Raw genomic sequence first — 20,625 nt, forward strand, 5'->3', positions numbered from 1 at the left:
TCTTTGTGATAGGGGTGTAAACAAATACTCGTTCTAGATCACCACCCGTTGTCCTAACCGGGTGTACTTCTCGTAACGGATGTTGTCTATCTATGTAAAATGATTTACTTTCTGGAAGTGAGACATGAACAAAATGCGGATTCAGAAACGTTCGATATTTGTGGCGCTGTTCTAGAATGATACTAATTAAACCGGTACCTAGACCTCTCCATCTATACTGGAGTAACTCGTTCAGAACATCATGTAACGGACCTGGATCAGAATGCTGTCCCTCATACAATGTAATGAGGTGCTGGATCATATACATACCCACCAGTCGCTGCTCGGCTGGGGGCAGTTTCAGAAACATTTGTGCCACTATTTCGTCTGGAAAAGTGGTAGAATCAGTAGTCCATCGGACTGCTGATCGGGCTAGTTCTTGTTCATGCATGGTACTAAGTTCACTATAACCGATTCGCGATTTCAGAATATGATCGGTAGCTTGGAATACTTGTTCGAGAGAACCTTGTTCTGGTGCTGGAGGAGGGAAAACTTTCTTGTGATCTAGGCATGAATGTCGGTCGGGAAGTCTAGTTCTACCTACATACGCTATTCTGGAGGGATTCTCGTCGTCTACCTCTTCAGTAGAAGAGTTGTCTTCTTTCTCGGTTACTTGTGCTGCTTCTCGTTTCTCGTGTATCTTTATTATTTCCTTACGGATTTTCTTGTACATACTCTCTATACAGTTCTGTGTCTTGTGTCTTCCCTCGGCTATATGGTCACTCCACCTGGTCAGGACTTTCATTTCTTCCGGATCTTTATCCGGATAATCTTGTTCTCTTATTAAACAATTAATTAGAAACTTTAAAAGCATGAGTTGAATCTCGACTTTCCTTTGAACCATGGCATCGCCAATACTTCCTGGATCTACTCCTGTACGGATGAAACAATATATTCTGTCTAGATAACCTTTCATATTCGGTAGGGTGTCCAAATATTCGGTCACCCGTCTTACACGCAATGAATACAGGACCATATCATCATCGCCTGGGACTGGATCATAACTGCATTCGGTAAGGGCTCGCTTGATATCGGCGACTGACTGAAGTTTGGGCGAACGCTGTAACGCTCGTGCATGTAGCTCGAGTAGCGTGATACGTCTGGGTTGAGGCGGGGTTCCAGGAGGACTCCCCCCCCGTGGCCCCTAGACTAGAATCGTCTACGGGTATCGTACGTGCTGGGAGAGTGACTGATGTAGCGGGTACATGTACTGTAGGCTGGACCGGGGGTACCGTAACAGGTGCTGTAACCGGTGCCCCAGTGGCTGGAGGAACAGGAATTACATTATTTACGGGAGCTGGCGGAACAGGATTTGCATATTCTGGGACTGTGTCGTCCAAATAGGACGAGAGAAAAATATCAGCTGCAGTTGGTTTGTGACGTAACTTAATCGGAACTAATGGCGGCGGAAAATTACATGGTGCTTCCGGGGTTGCTTTCGGCAAGCCCTCAGCAAGAAGAGGATACATACCCTTAATAAGGGCATTTCTCTGTCTGTCTGACTGTTCGGCTTTAACTCGTTCACCTACTTCGATTAATTCCCTTTCTTGGGCTCTTTCGGAGGATTCCCTACTTAATTCTGTCTTTCTGATTTCTTTTTCCGTTCTTCTGTGAGATTCTTTGCGCCATAACTCGATGGCATCTTTTTGGGACTGTCTGGATTTCTTTTTCCATAATGCTTCTTCTACTCGCATGATGCACTCGCCATCCCACGTACCTGATACGGGCCATCTATATTTCTCTTCTAATTCCTTGGTGTACTCCACCCATAAGTCTAGATATAATATGGCACTTAAGCCATGCTTATGATACATAAAATGACCTGGACTGTCCCTCGGCGGGACAGGAACTGCTTCCTCTAACAATCCCTTTCTGGTTTTTAACTGACGTAACTTCGAGAATAGAGGCATAGTTTAGGCTGAAGTCTGGACACAATACAATACACGGTAAACACAATAATAACTGGAAAAACAAATCACTCATACCACGACATTGAAGACACATGAAATAACATTTAAAATAACGGTTCGGACAGAACACTTGAATTTCTTGAGAACAGAACTTACTGGAATGACTAGATGCACTGCTAAAACAGCACGAACTTACCGGTCCCATAAAGAGACACGTCAGGACCCGCATCCACCTAGGTGGACACTTCGTGTTGGATCTGTGTACCCAAACCCACGGACCAGAGACAAATTAATTGACCCTGTCTAGATACTACCCCAGCAACGGTACTCACCGGGCAGCAAGAACGGAAGGCCTCGGACTGGACTGGACTGCTACGACGACGGACTACGAACTTCGGACTTCAGTTACAGGTGGGCCTCCGGATACCTCGGACCTTGGACTCTCGGCTTGGGCTCTGGTCGGGACTCGCAGCGTTCCTCACCGCCTCGTCTGGATGCTGGACCGCAACATCCGTCTCCTCCGTGGGCCTGAGGGATACTTGAAGCAGAAATATCTGCACGTGCACGGTATGGTTCCGTCACGGCTGCAGAGGATCAGGGGGCCTGCGTGGCTTCTCCGGCGCGTGGGGAAAGGGCAAGTCCCTATTCGGGCGCCATTATGTGGTAAATAAATAATTAATTACCGGTACTATTTTTCAGTATAAGCAATAAAACAGGTAGCTCAATAAATAAGAGTCAGGATTCGAGGTATCTTGAGTCTTCAGGCTTTAATCAGGCATAAGAGAAAAGGACAGAACAGCCTGGAAGCACGGGACGGCAGCTGCACGGGAAGGGACAAGGGAAACTGGGTATTGGCTAGCTTGGGAATAATGGGTAACTTTTAATATGGGTGCACAGTATATATATCAAAACAATTGCATTACATTCAATACAGTAGGCGTAGCAGTAGGCGTGACTCGTAGCAGTCGCGAAAGATAAGGGCAAAATGATGTAACAAGAAGGCGTGTACAGGGCGTAGACATAGACATGTGATGTAAACGTAACAGAAGTGTCATAAATGAGGCGGAAACATGGAAGGGGCTACCTGAGCAGCTGGGACCTCTAACCTAGTGGTGCGCGAAAACGGGCAATGACGTGTTACCAGGGAGAACTGGGGGCTATGACTTCTGCGCTAGAAGAGGAGACTAAAGTCTGGAGTGTCAGAGCGACATGTACCCAAGGCATATCTGGTATCTGGTGTTTAGAGTACATATTGATAGAATCCAAAAGTTATCAGGGCAAAGGCTACTAGACATTAGGACTGATGCGTGCATAATTCTACATGTATTGTGTGTGCGAGGAATATTCTATGAATATTAATACAGTATTTCTCTTACATGGAGACAGAAAGGCTAGACCATGACGGAAACTATTGATGCGATTCAGTAGCTTAGGAATGCAGAGAAGGAGGGCTGGACTGATAACTGGAAGCATAACATACTCTTGGCAGACTGGGAGGCAGAGCCAGGCCGGGCCGGGCACTGCAAGGCATGAAGTAAGCTAAGGGTCAGGGATGCAGGTGGGGGCTGTATCGCTCCTCGGAGAGGGTTCAGAAGACTGGAGCTGAATCTGAATCTGGGCCCTTTTGAGGCCTAGAAACGGGGACAATTCAATGAATTAACGTGCACACTGTGAAATATGGCAACATAGGTTTACATAGGCCTGATATTCGTTGTTTTCATGATCACTGGAAACTGGCATACTAGAGATGGACACAACTGTAATTGCGTATTTAATCGATCAGAGGGGAATACATGCATATCGATCATGCACATATAGCATAAGATGGGGAACGCGTAGGCACATATAACATGGCAAAATTTACTTTTCCACAATACCCAGATCAGTTGTCAGTGATTTAGGCTATTTGCAAGCTTTCATGTAATCATCTTTTGTGTGTTTGGAAGGATTTCTGAAAAACTGGGCCAGGGGGTGAATGTAGAGAGAGGCAGAATAGCAGAAAGGGACACTGAGAATGGACAGGAAAATGTCAGTCAGGACTAGGGTGTGGAATAGAAGAGATGAACTTTGAGAAACAGGAGTGGGAGGGGCATAGTTCAGGGAAGCACAAAGTCATAACAGAGCAGAATTTTAACGCAAAATGAAGCATAACGAAGTTTCATGTGCCACCAAATTTGTAGGCAAGTGTAAATGCAACATATTCGTTTTCATGCCTTGCTTTCTGACGGAGTTGAACGAGAGGTGTCAAAGTCATCCCTTAAGACAGACACCCCAATTTCACTTCCGGACTGATTTCCACTCCTCACACAATTACAAAAACTAGGAGTTTCCTTCCTTGGATGGATCGCTACTCCCACTGAGGCCTTGTTAGACCACGCCAGGACCTCAGGTCTTCCAAACATTGGCTTAAAGGAGCTTTGAGGTCACCTCTGGCTTGAGCATGCTCTTTTCAGTAGACTAGAAGTAACATTGGGTCTCATCTAAGCATTTCGTTGTACCAACCAGATTACAAAAATTTCGAGGTCACATTCTGACCTGATCCTTCTCCTCCTTCCCAACTGATTATTGGTACCACAAGGCCGCCTACCTGGCAGGAGTCCTTTCCACCTGCTTTGTCGCCAGCACATATCATGTCGCTCAGGATTATCGGAGAGTTGGAGCTCTGACCTGACCCAATGTGGTAGAATTTATCGCAGGTCTTCTGGTCAATGATAGGGACCATCACTTGCTGCAGGGTCTTCGGCCAAGGAAGAGACACTTAAGGAAGGAAAGTGACAAAGTTACCACTGATGTAATGCCATTTGCAGGTTATGGCACTCTCCTCAACGAAACTGCACAGTAAATATCTTAAAGCCAAATCAATGTGCTAATCTTAGACTAATACAGATAGATGAATACACTGGCCAAAAATATGAATGTTACAAATTATATTTTATATATATATATATATATATATATATATATATATATATATATATATATATATATATATATATATATATATATATATATATATATACACACACACACTTACATACACTCACACAAACACACGCACACACATGCACTGAAAAATCAAAGGTTAAAGTGGCATTATAATTAGGTGAAACTGTCACTTACAATGTAACATTTTAAAATAAAAACACTGAAATTCGCCAGTTATAGTTGAGTCAAGTAACTATTACTCATCCCATTAAGTAACTGTAACTCATACCTCCGCCATGCAAATGATGTAACTTCAGATGTTATCGGGGATGTAATCAATGCTGTCACGGAACATGCCATGAGTGATATAATATGTGAGGATCTAAGCAGTCAAGTCACTTTGGAGTTCTGTCACTATATACAATGACTTGAGGCACGATTTAGATCTTGGCGGAGGGTTTACTCCATCACAACAGTAAAGGATATTCCGTCCGCCAAAATATAAATCCCATAGAATATAATTAGATTTATATTAGTCTGCCGATGGCATATCCGTCACCATTGTGATGGAGTAGCCAGTCCGCCAAGATCTAAATCAGGGCATTAGTGTCTATGTAATCGTGGAATGTCTCTGCATCTTCCACTATCCTTATAATGCATATTAGGGAGGGTGACCAGACTTCCTGGATTTGCCCCGACAGTCCCAGTTTTTAAAGTACTGTTCCAGCGTCCAGAGACCTTTGTTCATAAAATTCCCGGGTTTCGGGAAAAGGGTCGGGGAGCAATTACATTAATCCGTGTTGTGCAGCCTCATTTCGACACCGGCCCTTTCAACAAACCAGGTACAGAACCTCACTTGTTCTAAGCTGCATACTATGCTACATCGTGTCATTCATGAAGGGATGAAATGTGGAGTGAATCAGCATCTAGAAAGTCCATCACCAAAGGCCTTGGTTTGCCAGCCTGCCCCTGGATCTCATCACTAAAGCATTTGGAGAACTAGGGGAGTTGTTCATTTAAATCCAATTGAGAGGGAGCAATATTTAGCCCTATTTTTATGTCTGTGGCTTTATCGGTTTTCGATTTTCCGAATTTGGTCACCCTAACAGTAGCAGATGAGTAAAATAAATCAATTTTAATAGCAAAAATAGCAACAGCGATAAAACTCCATATATCTAATTGAAAACATTTTAATGCTATATGGAAAACAAAACACAAAAAATTAGCTCTTGGGCCCCTAATACAAGGTGTTATTACCATAGTCAATTGCATTCATTTTGTAGTGGAAGAAAAGGTTGAGTGCACCCAGCTGGAAGCCGAAAAGGTGACCTCCAAGTTACAAGTTAAAATCTGTAGGGGGTACTGAACTCAACCAGGTCAATTACAAACAAATAATTAACCTCAGCGAGAAAAGAGTGCGCAAGAGAAAAATTGAGGGAGCACATTAAGCCCGGCAGAGGATCAAGGCTGATGAGCACTACTGTTGGTAGATCAAGCTTGACTAGGCCATGACTAGTGAACAATTTACTTTACCTGATCCTGCAGATGAAGACCGGATATTCCCCCAGCCAGTGACCCAACACGCCTTCCCAGATGGGAACTGGACAGATGTCTCCGGCAGGCAGACAGGCAGGATGTAGGAGGTGAAGGCCACCCCAGAGTCCAGCTTGAGGAGGAGTATGTCTCCAGGGCTGCCCGCTTGACTGTAGAGGGGATGCACTATGATCCGAGTCACACTGTAGCAGGCTGAATGAGAGTTGCTACTAACAAGCTGATGCTCTCCCAGGCATGCTGTGTATCGAGAAGTCGAATATCCTCTGAAAAAGTAAAAAATGCAAAATCAAGAGGAAGAAACAAAATGGCAGAAGGAGGAAACATACAAGAAAGTTTGTGTTTCTGTGCAGATTCTTGATACCGATATTTTACTTGCATAAGCCTAATGTCACTGGAGCCTATCTTTTTCTCAAAAGAAAAAATACACCTATGTAAACTCATATATGGGAAATGCTTTATGAGTCTTTGCTGCCTTTGGAAGGTAAAAGTTGCCAGAACCAGACTCAATAATTGGGGGGAGGGAGGATAGATGCAGTCCTCATTGCATCTTGTGCTGTAGAGTGGCTCGCGTAGAACTGGCAAAGAGGACCTTCCTGGCTGTTGGCTGAGAGTCTTAGAACATGTGATGGTGCAGAGTCTACCCAGCTTCAGAGCCTGACTGTCTTATTGGTGCTTTCGGACTCCTTTTTGGGAGATTCTTTTCATAGGAATCAGGTAAGGATCCAAAGGAAAAGGAAGAAAGACTGGCAGAATAGAGCATCTAGGAGAGAGTGAACAGGGATAAGTAACCTTCAGAGTGTCTACTAAAGTCTGCAGGCAGCAGTGGGAGAACAAATCGAACATAAGACAAATACCAAAAGGTGCCTCGAGACCTGCCTGGAGGCAAGAGTCACGAATTGTTCTGCGATGTGCTGCACACAGGTCATGCTACAATTAATGGCAGTGGTGGGAGACCGACAAACGGGCATGGTTTGGTGCTGTGGTGGGCACGTTGTGTAGCTTCTCTCTCAGTGCATGCTTAATTTTCACCAGAAGCACGAGTTTTACAAATGCTACGTCAGATAGCCTGTCCGTGTTTAAACTGAGACTTTTGCATTATTTTCAGTCTGAGGCCCCCCATTTTCATCTTTTTTCCAAGAATAAATGATCTTGCAAACCTTTCCTTTGCGTATGTCCCTTGTCACAGGATATTTCTACTGCAAACAACTCTCCCACAAAGTTAAACTATGTCGACAACTTAAGCAGAAGGAAATAGGAGACTATGGAACATTGAGGTGGCCCACAAATGGGGGTTCGTGCAAGAAAACACTTGTCAACAAACATTACGCACAAGCCTAACTGGGAACTATTTCAATAGAAGGCAGAGCAAGGCCAGTGCTCAACAAGGGATCCTGAGTTAGGACTAACAAGGAAACCTGAAAGTCACCTTGGACCTTGTGTTAGTTCATGAACAGGTACACTGGTCCCACAGACAATATCACCATAAATTCAGAAGTACCAAATGGTTACTTCAATTAATTCAAAGTTATCAAAACATAAAAAATGCTTCAATGACAGCGCAGTAGGTGTGTGAGAAATGTCCTTGGTGCGAAGAGCAATGACAAAATGTACAGTGAGGCAGCCATCCCTAAAGTAGAGCGTGCCTTGAATCAGGATGTAGAGAAGTAGTATCTAACAGTGAATACCCATTATGGTTCAACTTTCTAGGAGGGCCTGCGGCACCGCTAATTTATATGCGGCGTGCTGGTAAGTGAAGTCAACTGCAAAACACACAAGATGATGGACGGAATGTTGCACAATGGCAAAACATTCACCCCCATTCACAGGTCTGGGTTTAATCCATCGTTGTTTTGCTCACCAAGCCACCCCAGTTCAGACATGGCCATATGCAAATCAGTTTTGACCCTGTGCCTCATGGGAACAGTCCAGCCCGAACTGCCAAGCGAGTGAAGTGAGGCAGTTGAGATGCTCCTTAGTGCACTAATCTTAAATGGAGTGCTCGCGAATCAGTACCAAAAGCTCTGAAGGGAAAGCATATGGGTGAGAATACCCTGAAGCCAGTGGGTCTCTGAAGGCGTACAACACAAACCTTTTGTTCTTATTCAGGGACGCCACCACATTCTCCATTTTCTCAGAAGCTTATGTTATTTGGCCCTTTCTTGACTCTGGCTCATTTATCCTGAGAGTCCCGATGATGATCCCCCTATCTGTATGGGGGATCGAAACATCTACTATTACTACAAACCCCTTTTAAGATTGTGTAATGGGATGGGCTGTGTTGTTCTTGTTTTATGATAAACATCTTTTGATCACTGATTTTCACTTGTGTATATCACGTTTATGAGAGCACCAAGCCCATTTCTCACAAACTCACTTCCCTGGCATTGATGCTATTTCCAGTTTTTTTATATGTGATTTAATTGAAGTAACTTTTTGATACTTCAGAATTTATGGTGATATAATTTACCATGGGGGCCAGTGTTCAGGTATCTCATCAAGGGATCCCAACATACAATGAGGTGCAGCAACCTCTTAGCTCCAAATTCAGCTAGCTCTTAATACAGTTGCTTACAAGGTCATGCTTGACCTTGTAAGCCTCATAGAGGTCATATGCAAGAGGAGAAGTTGGACTATCCATCTAAATTGTGTGAGAAAATAGCATCTCTTGTAATCGTTCTCTTCACGAGGCATGAAGTAGTGTTTGTGTGGCTCCCTATGATCTTGGGCTGGATTCTGTGGCTCCCTATGATCTTGGGCTGGATTCTGTATACCAAGTGCTCGCTTGCATGTTACATTGGATATTGCACAAACACAAGCCCATTGACTGTTGCTTCACTTACAGTCGGTAGTAGCAGTGAGCTGCTGACAACACCCAGTTGTTCGCGATCAAGGCCCCGCCACAAATATGCTGGTTATCTACCCGGAGGCTGACCTGCCAGGGCCACGCCCCATCTGCGGCATCGATTCCACCCACGATCCGGCTGCTGATCTCTGGCGTACCGCAAACTAGGAGGCAGAAAACAGAATCCTGATTGCAGTCCACATTCAAACGACTTTGCCTTTTTGCTCTTAGTATATTACAGAAGTTCAGATTTTTGAAAACAAATTGGCAGAAAATTAAATCCAACTGTAAGAGTACTTAAGTGCCACGCAAAACTGACGTGAAAACATATGAACAAGACAAAAGAATGCAACAGAGAAATGAAATCTGAATGATGTAAAACTTTTCAACTATGCAATCGGACTATAGAACCCAAAGATTCAGTCTGAGTCTCGCAACAAAACTATAAAATATCAGCCTTACCAAGCTGATTATTAGAAAGGTTTTTCCTAATATGCGTGTGTACAATCTATATATATATATATATATATATATATATATATATATATACGAATGTATGTTTGTCTGGCTGTTTGTCCTTTATGCATTACTACACCATTCATCCGATCGCCATGAAACTTTGGGAAGTTGTTGAGTACACTCCCGCGAAGGTTTCTGGCGTAAACATTTTTTAAATATCGAAGCAAGATTAGAAGCTGTTCGAATACAAACTTATCAAGCCCGTTCTTCTCAAACGAACGACCATCGAGAATCGCTCCGAAGGTGAATTCCTCTAATGTAACCCGGTCCTCCTCGAGCGCAGCTACGCGCGTTGAGGGGGCTGGAGAAGCTGCCCAAACATGTCGAATCAGTCTTCGTTGTGCCGAGACGCAGTGTTTGCGAGACGGTGCGGGATCGGGAATGAACCAGAGTCGTGATGGGGGCGCAAGGTATGAGTGCGTAAGCACGGTGCTCTTGCGCTCAAAAGTATACCAAATGCGATGAGGCCTAATCTGGTTCGAAATAGAACCGGAGGGGAAGTAGTCTAGGGTGAAAGACACAGGGGCCAATATCGAGTGCGAGACACAAGTATCATTAGAAAGAGTACACAAACCAGAGAAAAAAGTTAAAAGTTAACCTTAAAAGGCCATTATGAGGTATTCAGAAGATATAGGCCAATCCCAGAAAACATAGGAAACTCTTAATACTAAATAACATACTATTTACATATATAGAAACTGTTAATACTAAATAACATCCTATTTACATATATACAAGTATCAGATAAGCAAAGCAGAGTATATAATAACAAGGTTGTCGGAGAGATACTTATCTTTCTGAGCAGCAGCAACATTCCTTTCTTCTGAGATCGCAGCAACGCACGACGGGTAAGCTAGTACATTATGTTAGATAAGACACAAACATTCTTTCAGCACGTATTCGCTTCAGAAGTAGGTTGTTGAAGACTCCAGGCTGCTGTGTAGTTTTATTTTTATTTTATTCATTGTTTTTTGCATTCTTGACAAGGTGTTCCATGGTACATTAACTTTGTTCTTCCAATATTCACTATATAGATGTCTCAGCTAACATGGATACCCATAGGCTAATTAGGCATGGGGTTTATCGAGGCTAAAAACATTATTAGGTCTCCCTGCATAATGTCTTAGTTGTATTCACACATTGAGTTGTGGCACAGTAATTCTAGACTTTGCACACTCTATACAAAAAAAAGCTAAAAATAAGTGAGAATCGTGAAGCTAGGTGCACTGTGTATTGTAGCACAGATGTAAACGGTCTTAAAAGTTGTAGTCTGCATGAGGATTAGTAATCCTTTATTTTTTATCATCCAGAAGTGGGTGTTTCATAGGGAGAAAAATGTAAGGTGGGGTAAGGAAGCACCACTTTGATTATCTAGAACTGAGCTGTTTTTGAGTAGTCACAGATAGAATGCTGAAATGTGTATGAACACTAATGAGAATAAGCCCTATGAGAAAGGAAGGCTAAGGGACTGCTAATGCTCAGGTAACATCTTGTGTCTGGTTGGGTGGATGGGGGTAATGGTGGGACATAGAGCAAGGGATGAACTCTCTGTATCATTCAGACTTGATTTGAATAGACATTTTGGTGTGAATTTTCAGAAATAAATAAAATGTAGACATTCTTAGGTGATCCAGGAATAGGTCGTTTTTTCTTCTAAGTTTAGTAGTTCATCTATGTCTGTTATTTACTTAGTTTCTACTGGTTCAGTGTGGGATCATCGACACTTTTTTTTGTAAAACGATTTGTAAAATAGGTGTTGTTATGCTCCTTAATGTCCTCGCCAGTACATAGGATGACTATGCTTACACTTTTATCACCCTCCTTTATAATGAGCTCAGGATTTCTTTTGAGGCTAATTAGGGGCCCATACTGTTGATTGATGGTATTCCCAAGAAGATATTGTCTCATCTTATTATATTTGGCAAAATCTTTGCCCAAGTCCTTCTGTTACTGCTGTATAGAACATGTCAACAGAATTGCCTACTGGTGGTATTAGAGTAAAGATAGAAATTGGTTTAAGGTTCGATTCATTAGAGTGTTAGTTAGCTATATCTAACTCGTGTGCCCGGTTTGCTAGAGTGGTATCAGTGGTGGCATCCATATTGGCTAAACTGTAGAGAAGATGGTAATCCTCCAATGTTTATGTAGACACATCAGTTGTTCTCATAGGTCCTGATGTGTCTGGAGGTTATGGTCTGTCCTTGAAAAAAGTATAAAGTTTCAATTTCTCGTACAATAGAACAGTTTCAGTGTACAATAATTTTAGTCAAAGGTTTCAATCATTTAAACCCTAGCTTGACCCCTGGTAGCTGTGTTACATAGCAGACAGGCTTAACTTAGAGAAAATGTGTACAGCATTTATAAGTAACACAACAGTCACTTTAATAAGTAAAATGGCTCTAAACAAATAAAATCCAATAGGGGATACTAGAGATATGAATTTGTAATGATTTAAGTCAGAATTGAGGCAAAAAGTGCCAATAGTAGACAATGGTTGTGGTAGACTGGGACAGAGGCATGATTTCATGGTTCACGGATAGAATATCGATGTGAAAAATATTGATGTTCTAAATATCGGAAAAAATATATAGAATACAAAAATATCGACTTTTATATCTAAACAGGTAAGTACAAAAATATTGATGTAAAAAATGTAGATGTAAAAAAAGATCGATTTAAATATATATGTATCAAATAAAATATGATATGGTATATTAAATATTATTATACATTTTAACAAAATAAATTTAACTTGATATACATTTTCACAAAATATAACAAACTTAATAAAAAAACACACAAACATAATATTGTATACATATATATTTACTTTAAAATAATTAAAGTATTATCTTTAATTTATTTTAACATTTTATTATTATAATAACAAATACATATATATATACATAAATAATTTAAAATATAAAAAATCATTCTAGAATAAATTAAAACATGAAACTATAAAAAAAAATTAAACTTAAATTGCCCAATACAATACGCACAACAGTAGAGAAGTGATGGATAGCAAAATAATTAAATGTGTTGGATAGCGAAGATGTAAAAATTACTATTCCCACTCCAAAGAGTGCATCAGTAGGGAAAGTGTTGAATAGCGGAGGGGTAAAAATGACTACTACCACTCTAGTGAGAGCAACAGTAGGGAAAATGTTGGATAGCAGAGGGGTAAAAATTACTATTCCCACTTCACTGAGTGCAACAGTCAGGAAAGTGCTGGATAAACTCATATTACACATGGATTGAGTCGGTTTCTATGCCCTTCTCTGTTTCATTAAGATTTTGGTGGCAATGCTTGATGTCAGTGCTTAATTTGAAAAAGAAAAGGAGGGACAATGCCAAAATCTCTGCTCAGGAGCCTGCGACCCATGCAATTAATCGTCGGCAAGCCAAGATATATCAAAAGTTTAGAAATGGGACCTTGACCACTCGAGAATATACAGCTAGATGGGCAAACCCAAAGAACCCAAACACCATTTGTCTTGTCTGTGGTATTGTTTCTGAATCACTAAGTAACATTTTTTTTTTGTGTGGCTTATAAAGTCCCAAGGGGAAAATGGATCATCCTCCTTTGCATATTACTAGGTATATGGTCATTGGGCCCAGCGCTTAGGATATTAAACACAGATACATTGCAGTAGCTTTTCAACAGATTACTAAGGCTTGAACCATAGGCTAGACACAACGTTTGTTTACCCACTCGCTTTGGCTCCAAAACGAAAACAGTTGTGGGATCCAGTTACCTCATTTTTTGATTCTTGTGTTCTTCGCTCTCTGCCTCAATCCCCCTTTCAACAGGAATTTGCTAAGCCTCCTTGAGTTCCCTTCATTGTTTTATCTATTTTCTATTAACAAATATTCTACCATCCTTTAGTATATCAACACATTAATACTTGTTTCGTACTTCATTATAGCTGGTTATATCTACAGTATATTTCCTTTGGATTGTTTCTTTTATTTCTTTTATTGTATATTTTCTCTTTACATTGATGTCTTTAATCTGTATAAGCGATTTATATGACTGTCAATAAACTATATTTTGAACTGTAAACACAGATACATAGGAGGTGATCGTTATTAGTCTAGCAAAATATTTGCACACAGTATGGATAATTTGGAACTAGTAGGTAGAGCCTTAAAAGAGGATTTAGGCTTCTAATGTGATCATTGTATTAGACATTGGATTCAGATATGCTAATAGGGATGCTGCTATTTTCGTCTTATATTTTTAAAGCAGTAATTAGATAAAAATGTAAATCCGTGGGACCAAACACTCAAACTTTTGTGTATAATGAGATACGGATATAATTGACTATTTTATATATTTAAAGTATTTTAAGAGAATGTATATGGATATTTTTAGTTACATACATATGAAAAGGTATTTTACCTTTCTGTATGTGTTATGGATTTTCAATCTGCAATTAACAAATAATAATAATAAACGTTTGCAAGCCAAATACCAACTAGGCAGTCTCAAAACACCTCCTGCCTCTTTCATCCAATAGCAGACACTCACTGTCCCTTTATCTTGCTCTTGCAGGTTCCTGGTTTCTCCCTTTGTGACGGTTTTGTCATCTTGCTCTTCCACCTCTTTCTGATCTGTGTGTATTTTTACTGTCTTGCACTTGGTAAATATCTGATGCAGAAAAATAATTGCTTGGCCCCACTGGAAACCACCAGCTTAAAACGAAGCCCTTCTTGATGGGCTTCAGATGCTTACGCATCATTGATATTCCGCATCTGGTGCCATAGTTTACTTTCTGGAATCGAGAAAGACCAGGCACTTGTGGGCAGATCAATGTATCTAAGCCAGTAGCAGCTGAGGTGTTGCTTTTCTCTGCTGAATTCAGATGACAGCAGGCTTCCCAGTCAGGAAGCATCTTTTGTTATGTGTTTATTTGTGACTGCAGACTTCCCTCTTGTTAATTGATTGAGTGAAAACACATTTGTCAATCAGCTACTCCTTCCTTCTGCACCTAGTCTTCAATCAGCAAGGTGGGTTTTGATATTTCATCATCTATGTATCAAAAACGTACGGTTGCAACTGTCTTTTTAATTGTTCTACAACACACATAAACACTAAGTCTGTGCACACGTCAAAGTCGAGTGCAGAGTAAGTACTCCTTATCTTAAGAATCTATGATGGAACATTCAATTTACAAAAATAAGAATGAACAGACGGCGAACAATCTGGAGTATTATGTTCTTCTTTTACTCCTGAACGGTTGCCCAGCCAACTGGTCTGAGCGCCAAACCATGGTGATCAGACGGGGTCAAGGAGGTTTTGCGTGTTCTTTACCAGGCTGTGTAATACAGCCTGGTGGGGAAGATGCATAGTACGCAGGACTGTTTGTCCGACCCAAGAGGGCCAGTCAAGCATTCATGCGCACTTAGGGAGTGTGAACCACTCCTCCCCCTGCTCTGGCCAGCTCCACCCGGAGACACTGATGAAATAGGAAAACTAAAATAATAACAACAATACCTTATCAACATTTTATTTTTCCTATTATAACCAGTGTGGCAACGCTCCTCCGCCTTAGCCGAGGAGCCGTCACTGCACATAGACCAACTTGGACTAAATTGAAACCCAACCAGCTCATATGTAAGCATCAGCAGGGGAGCATGGTGCATATTTCGGAGTGCCACAATGATAATAATGGATCTCTAAAGGGTACTTTAATTTTTCCTCATAGGGAGTAGCCAGACTGTTATCTTATGTCCTGGTGAGAGGGAAGGACATGCTTGACTGGTCAATATGTTAAGACGGACACATTAAGGCTGAATCTGTATCGAGCTTTTGAGGACCAAGCTGACTATTTCACTCACCTGTCAACTCATGTTACAGCTCAGACACTTACAGCCTGATTCATCAAAGACCCGTTTTGCGAGTCTTTAATAGCGATTCATAAGGAATCGCTATTAAGGACTTGCAAAACGGGATTCATGTAGGAATTGCAAAAATATTGCGATTCCTACATGTTCCTTATTTGCGATTAGCTAATTGCTAATCGCAAATAAGGAATAACTCCCCATGCATTCCTATGGGCCTACAGGCCCATAGGAATGAATGGGGAGTTATTCCTTATTTGCGATTAGCAATTAGCTAATCGCAAATAAGGATGCGATTTCAAGGGTGCAGGGGTGTCCAAAGGACACCCTGTAGCACCCCTGAAATGTAATCTGCATTGGTGTTGCGCACACACATGTCCAAAGGACATGTGTGTGTGTAACATGCAATTTAGAAAAATGCATTTAAATGCATTTTTCTAAGTTTTTGCTATTTACCACGAGGTCTGACCTCTCAGTAAATAGCGGCCCAAAATTGCAATTTCGCAATTTTAAAATGATTCATGAATTGCATTTAAAGAATCTCAAATAGAGATTCCTTAAATGCAATTCTTCGCAAATGTGCGAATTCTTTAATAGCGAATTTTGCATTTGGGATGATGAATCCCAAATGCAAAAATTGCACTCGCAAAAGGCAAGATTCTGAGAATCTTGCCCTTTGCGAGTGCAATTTAGCTTGATGAATCAGGCTGTTACTTCGCAATCTGTCTGATTGCTCACAATTCATAGATCGCTATTTTGTGTTGGTTACATTGACATTGCCCTAAAAATCTCTTGCTACTCGATTCTTCCCTTCAGCTACCAGAAAAATAAAACAGAAACATATTTTGATCCACTTACCTTGAACTCTAAATAAAACCCCTTTTGAGCAGCATCTGCCATAAATTTATTTATTTTCGATATTTTTATTGCGCAAACAAATACCCGAAGGTGTCTCGGCGCATGTGGAGGCAAGAAAGACCAAACAACAAGCTTACTGGTTAAACAGCCATGTCTTTAGGAGCCTACGAATGCTCATCAAATTGGGGGCAGTTTTGATCGGGAGTGGCAAAAGGTTCCAAAGCTTGGGCGCAGCAACCAGGAAACGTCTGTCTCCCCAGGTTGCTGTTCTCGTGCGAGGGACCGGCAAGAGGCAGGCGTTGGCAGATCTTAGCTGCCTTTTAGGGGTGTACAGCTGAAATGCTTCAATCAGAAACTTGGGTCCAACGCCATGCACTGCCTTGTAGGCAATGCAGAGGGCCTTGAATTTAATACCATATTAGCCATGTAGATGACGAATGGCAGGAGTAGTAGGCTGGCGGCGGGGGATGTCAAGAAGAATTCTAGCAGCCGCGTTCTGTATGGACTGCAGCTTAGATAAAACAAGTTTCTGTGAGTTGAGAAAAAGGGCATTGCCATAATCAATTTTGGAAAACACTAAGGTAGAGACCAAGGTCTTCCCGGCTGAGGTAGGGAGGTAAGGCAGCAGTTTCCTGATTATTTTTAAAATAAAGAACGCAGATGACACAACCTTGTTGACGTGAAGGTTAAATGACAACTTGCTGTCAAAAATAACTCCCAGGTTTCTAGCCCTTTCAACTGGGACAGGTGGAGAGCCCAGCTGATTGGGCCACCAGATGGAGGACCATTCCGGGGAGAGTTTACCAAAAGTCATGACCTCGGTTTTGTCCGAGTTAAGCCTCAGATAATTGGAGGACATCCAGGTACTGACAGCGAGCATGGTCCTTTGGAAATTAGCTGCCACCACTGGACCGTCCTTATGGATCGCCAGAACCAGTTGGGTGTCGTCTGCGTAAGATGTTAGTCGCACCCCATGGGCCTTTATTACCCTCGCTAAGTCCGCTACATAGATATTAAATAGCGTGGGACTTAGCGAGGAACCTTGTGGGACTCCACAGGGGAGTGCAGAGACAGGGGAGTAGAAATTGCCCAACTTCACTGTCTGGGTACGGTTGGTCAGAAAAGATGAAATAAGATCTCTAGCCATACCGTTTATCCCCAGGGCTGTGACACGGTCGACCAAAATAGCATGGTCGACCGTGTCAAAGGCTGCGGACAGGTCCAGAAGGATCAGGACGGCCACACCTCCCTGGTCCATAATGGCTCTGATCTCATCTGAGGCCTTTATTAAGGCGGTCTCTGTTCCATGCCCTTTCCTGAAGCCAAACTGCGTTTCGTCGAGAAGTTGGTGAGTATCGACAAACTCTGAAAGTTGTTTATTCATCAGAGCTTCGCAAATTTTGGCGGGAAAGGGGAGACACGCAATAGGTCTATAGCTGGCCAGAAGTGTAGGATCCAGGGAGGGTTTTTTCAGAAGAGGTTTAATCACTGCTTTCTTCCACTGGACTGGATAGTGACCAGTTTGAAATGCAGTATTGCAAATCTCCATAAGTGGGCGGGAGATCACCTCATTTAAGTTGGCCATCACTGAGGGGGGACAGGGGTCCAAAGGGGAGCCAGACTTGATAGTAGAGATAAGTCTGCTAATTTGATCTTGCGTTATGGGGACAAAAAAGGAGAGGGGGTCGTGATCAATGACTAGTTCTTCCCCACTGCAAACTCTGGCTTTTGTCCCTACATCCCCTGCAAAAGATAAGTAAATATCTGCCACCTTAGTAGTAAAAAAACTGGACAGGGCGTTACAAAGAGACTGAGAAGGTTCAGCCCCGGGACCCGAAGAAGGAGTGGACAGAGTGGTGACCACTGAGAACAGTTCTCTGGCAGAATTCCTGGCATTTTCTATTTGAGCCGAGAAAAAGATGGTTTTTTGGGCAATAATAGCCTTTTTATATATTGTCAGGGCATCTTTGTAGGATTGCTTAGCTATAGGGCAGTAGGATTTTCTCCAACGCCTTTCTAAGTTCCTACAGTGTTTTCGGTGGAGCCTAAGCTCTTCAGTGTAACAAACCGCCGACGGAGATATTCTGTTAGGTCGGATAAACTTCTCAGGGGCCACCTGATCAGCAGCGTTCCGAATCCAGTCTTGGAAATCGGAGGCTGAGAGAGCAGGGCTTGCTCCTCCAGTGGGGGAGGATAGTGTTAGAATGTCCACCATCTGAGGGATATCTGCATTCTTCCAGGCACGAGTCCCTATCCTAGTTCGTAACCTAGAGGGGAGAGGGTTAATAGGCCGAGTATGTATACCAAAGATAATGGCTCTGTGATCTGACCACGTGAGAGGAAGAATATCTAATAGAGAGATATCTGGATTGTTGGTGAACAAACCATCTAATGTGTGTCCCGCCTGGTGAGTGGTTCCCTTTACCAGTTGTTGAAGTCCTAAGGTTAGGAGATCAGCAGTAAGTTGAATGGTGTCGTGGTTACCCTGTTCTTCCAAAGGGAAATTAAAATCTCCCAGTATCATATATTCCGTAGAGCTTATGATGTGGTGATTAAAATCAGAGAGAGTAGCAAGAAAGGAGTTTCGAAGCCCAGGAGGTCGATATAGCAGAATTCCTTTAAGGGCTTTTAAACTGTATCAACATTACAAGGTACTATATATAATGTAAGAATTATTCAGAGTCTAATGCTTGATATTTGAAAGAAAGCAATGCAAAAGTGAATCTCAAACAACGTGAGCTCTAGTATAGGGCATCAACAGTTGGGGGAATTTATTGATTATTTGGAAATACTACAAGTTGTCTTGAAGCAGACTTAGATGAACGGCAGGAAATGCCCTTTCGGGACTGCATAAAATAGTCATATTTGAACTATTGCTGCTCGCACTACTGACTTTCTCTACAGGATACGAAAGCGACAGGAAGGAAGGAAGGAAGGAAGGAAGGAGAGCCGCGTAGTAAGTTTCATGCGTGCAGAGCTCCTGGCCGGTAAACCTGCTCGGCGTCCTGATCGCGAGGGACGCCGAGCAGGTTTACCGGCCAGGAGCTCTGCACGCATGAAACTTACTACGCGGCTCTCCTTCCTTCCTCGCCAGGTCATGAGGCTCAATACAGCCTTTAAAAACATATACGACTGAATTATTTGAAAGTATCATATGTATATGATTTATTTCCATGATATGCTCATTGTTAGGCATTACTCAGACACTTAGGAGTGGTACTCACGGGGCTGGACCCTGTGAAGTCCTGAGGAAGAACTGAGGGGTACAGCTCAAAACATGTTGGCACTCTACTAGGGCTCTGGTTTCATTAATTTAAAGTTTTTTCCCTAGTAAACCACCCCATTTTTAATATATCTACTAGGAGCATGAATAAAAGTCTTTCCGCCCACTAGTAAGGTATTTTTAAACTCACACCATTCCACTCACCTTTTTCACTGCACCACACATAGTCCTCACTTACCAGGGCTCCTACGTAATTCGCAAGTCACAGCACGCCTCAACCTGCAGCGGGTTGGGAGGACCCCAATGATGAAGCATGTCACCGTGAGGAAACTCTGGTGAGTGAGGGGACTCAAGAAAAAGGATATCCTCCCCCTTTTTCAAGGTTACATCTACTACTGATAGTGATCCTTCTCCACAGCTAGGTTTTCTATCCGATATTTCGGATTTTGTTGACACAAGTACTAGTTAAGGAGGGTAAACCTAGCTACCAACCCTCTACCTCCCCCCTTTTTTTGCATTTCGTGATGACATGGTATCCCCATCCCCATAATGAGTTTGCTGTAAAGGTGTGTGTTTCTAGTCACGGGTGCTGCATAATTAAACACAGTGATGACAAGTAGAGGTCAGGCAGCTGGAGATAGTGTGGGCGGGGCATAGAATTACTCTACCGCCTCAAAGGAACCAGGCAGAAATAAAAGAATGCGCAGTGTAGATAAAAGTTAGGTACGCAGCTGAAACATGAAGTGTGGTGGATGTGAAGCTGAAAAAATAAAAGCTGCACAGCCTCCAAAATCATCACAAGCTACCCAAGAATTGCAGCCATGTTTACAGAAAGTTGGAGCTCAGAGCACTAAAAAGATTGAGTGCTCGTGTAGTCCCCTTTACAGTTGTTAAAATGGGACAAGTGG

At 42.2% G+C, this 20,625-nt stretch overlaps 1 protein-coding gene across 1 annotated transcript in view; it reads right to left on the reverse strand.

Moving 5' to 3' along the window:
* LOC144768708 (serine protease 27-like) overlaps positions 1–20,625 on the reverse strand; it is a 132,278-nt gene that overhangs the window by 36,215 nt on the left and 75,438 nt on the right. The window contains exons 3-5 of the mRNA XM_078652574.1: positions 9,269–9,434; positions 6,408–6,691; positions 4,537–4,706 (exon numbers count right to left, since the gene is read on the reverse strand). Of these exons, the coding sequence (XP_078508700.1) occupies positions 4,537–4,706; positions 6,408–6,691; positions 9,269–9,434 (620 nt within the window). The remainder of the gene's footprint in view (positions 1–4,536; positions 4,707–6,407; positions 6,692–9,268; positions 9,435–20,625) is intronic.

The sequence above is a fragment of the Lissotriton helveticus genome, chromosome 7, assembly GCF_964261635.1.
Source record: "Lissotriton helveticus chromosome 7, aLisHel1.1, whole genome shotgun sequence".
NCBI lineage: Eukaryota > Metazoa > Chordata > Amphibia > Caudata > Salamandridae > Lissotriton > Lissotriton helveticus.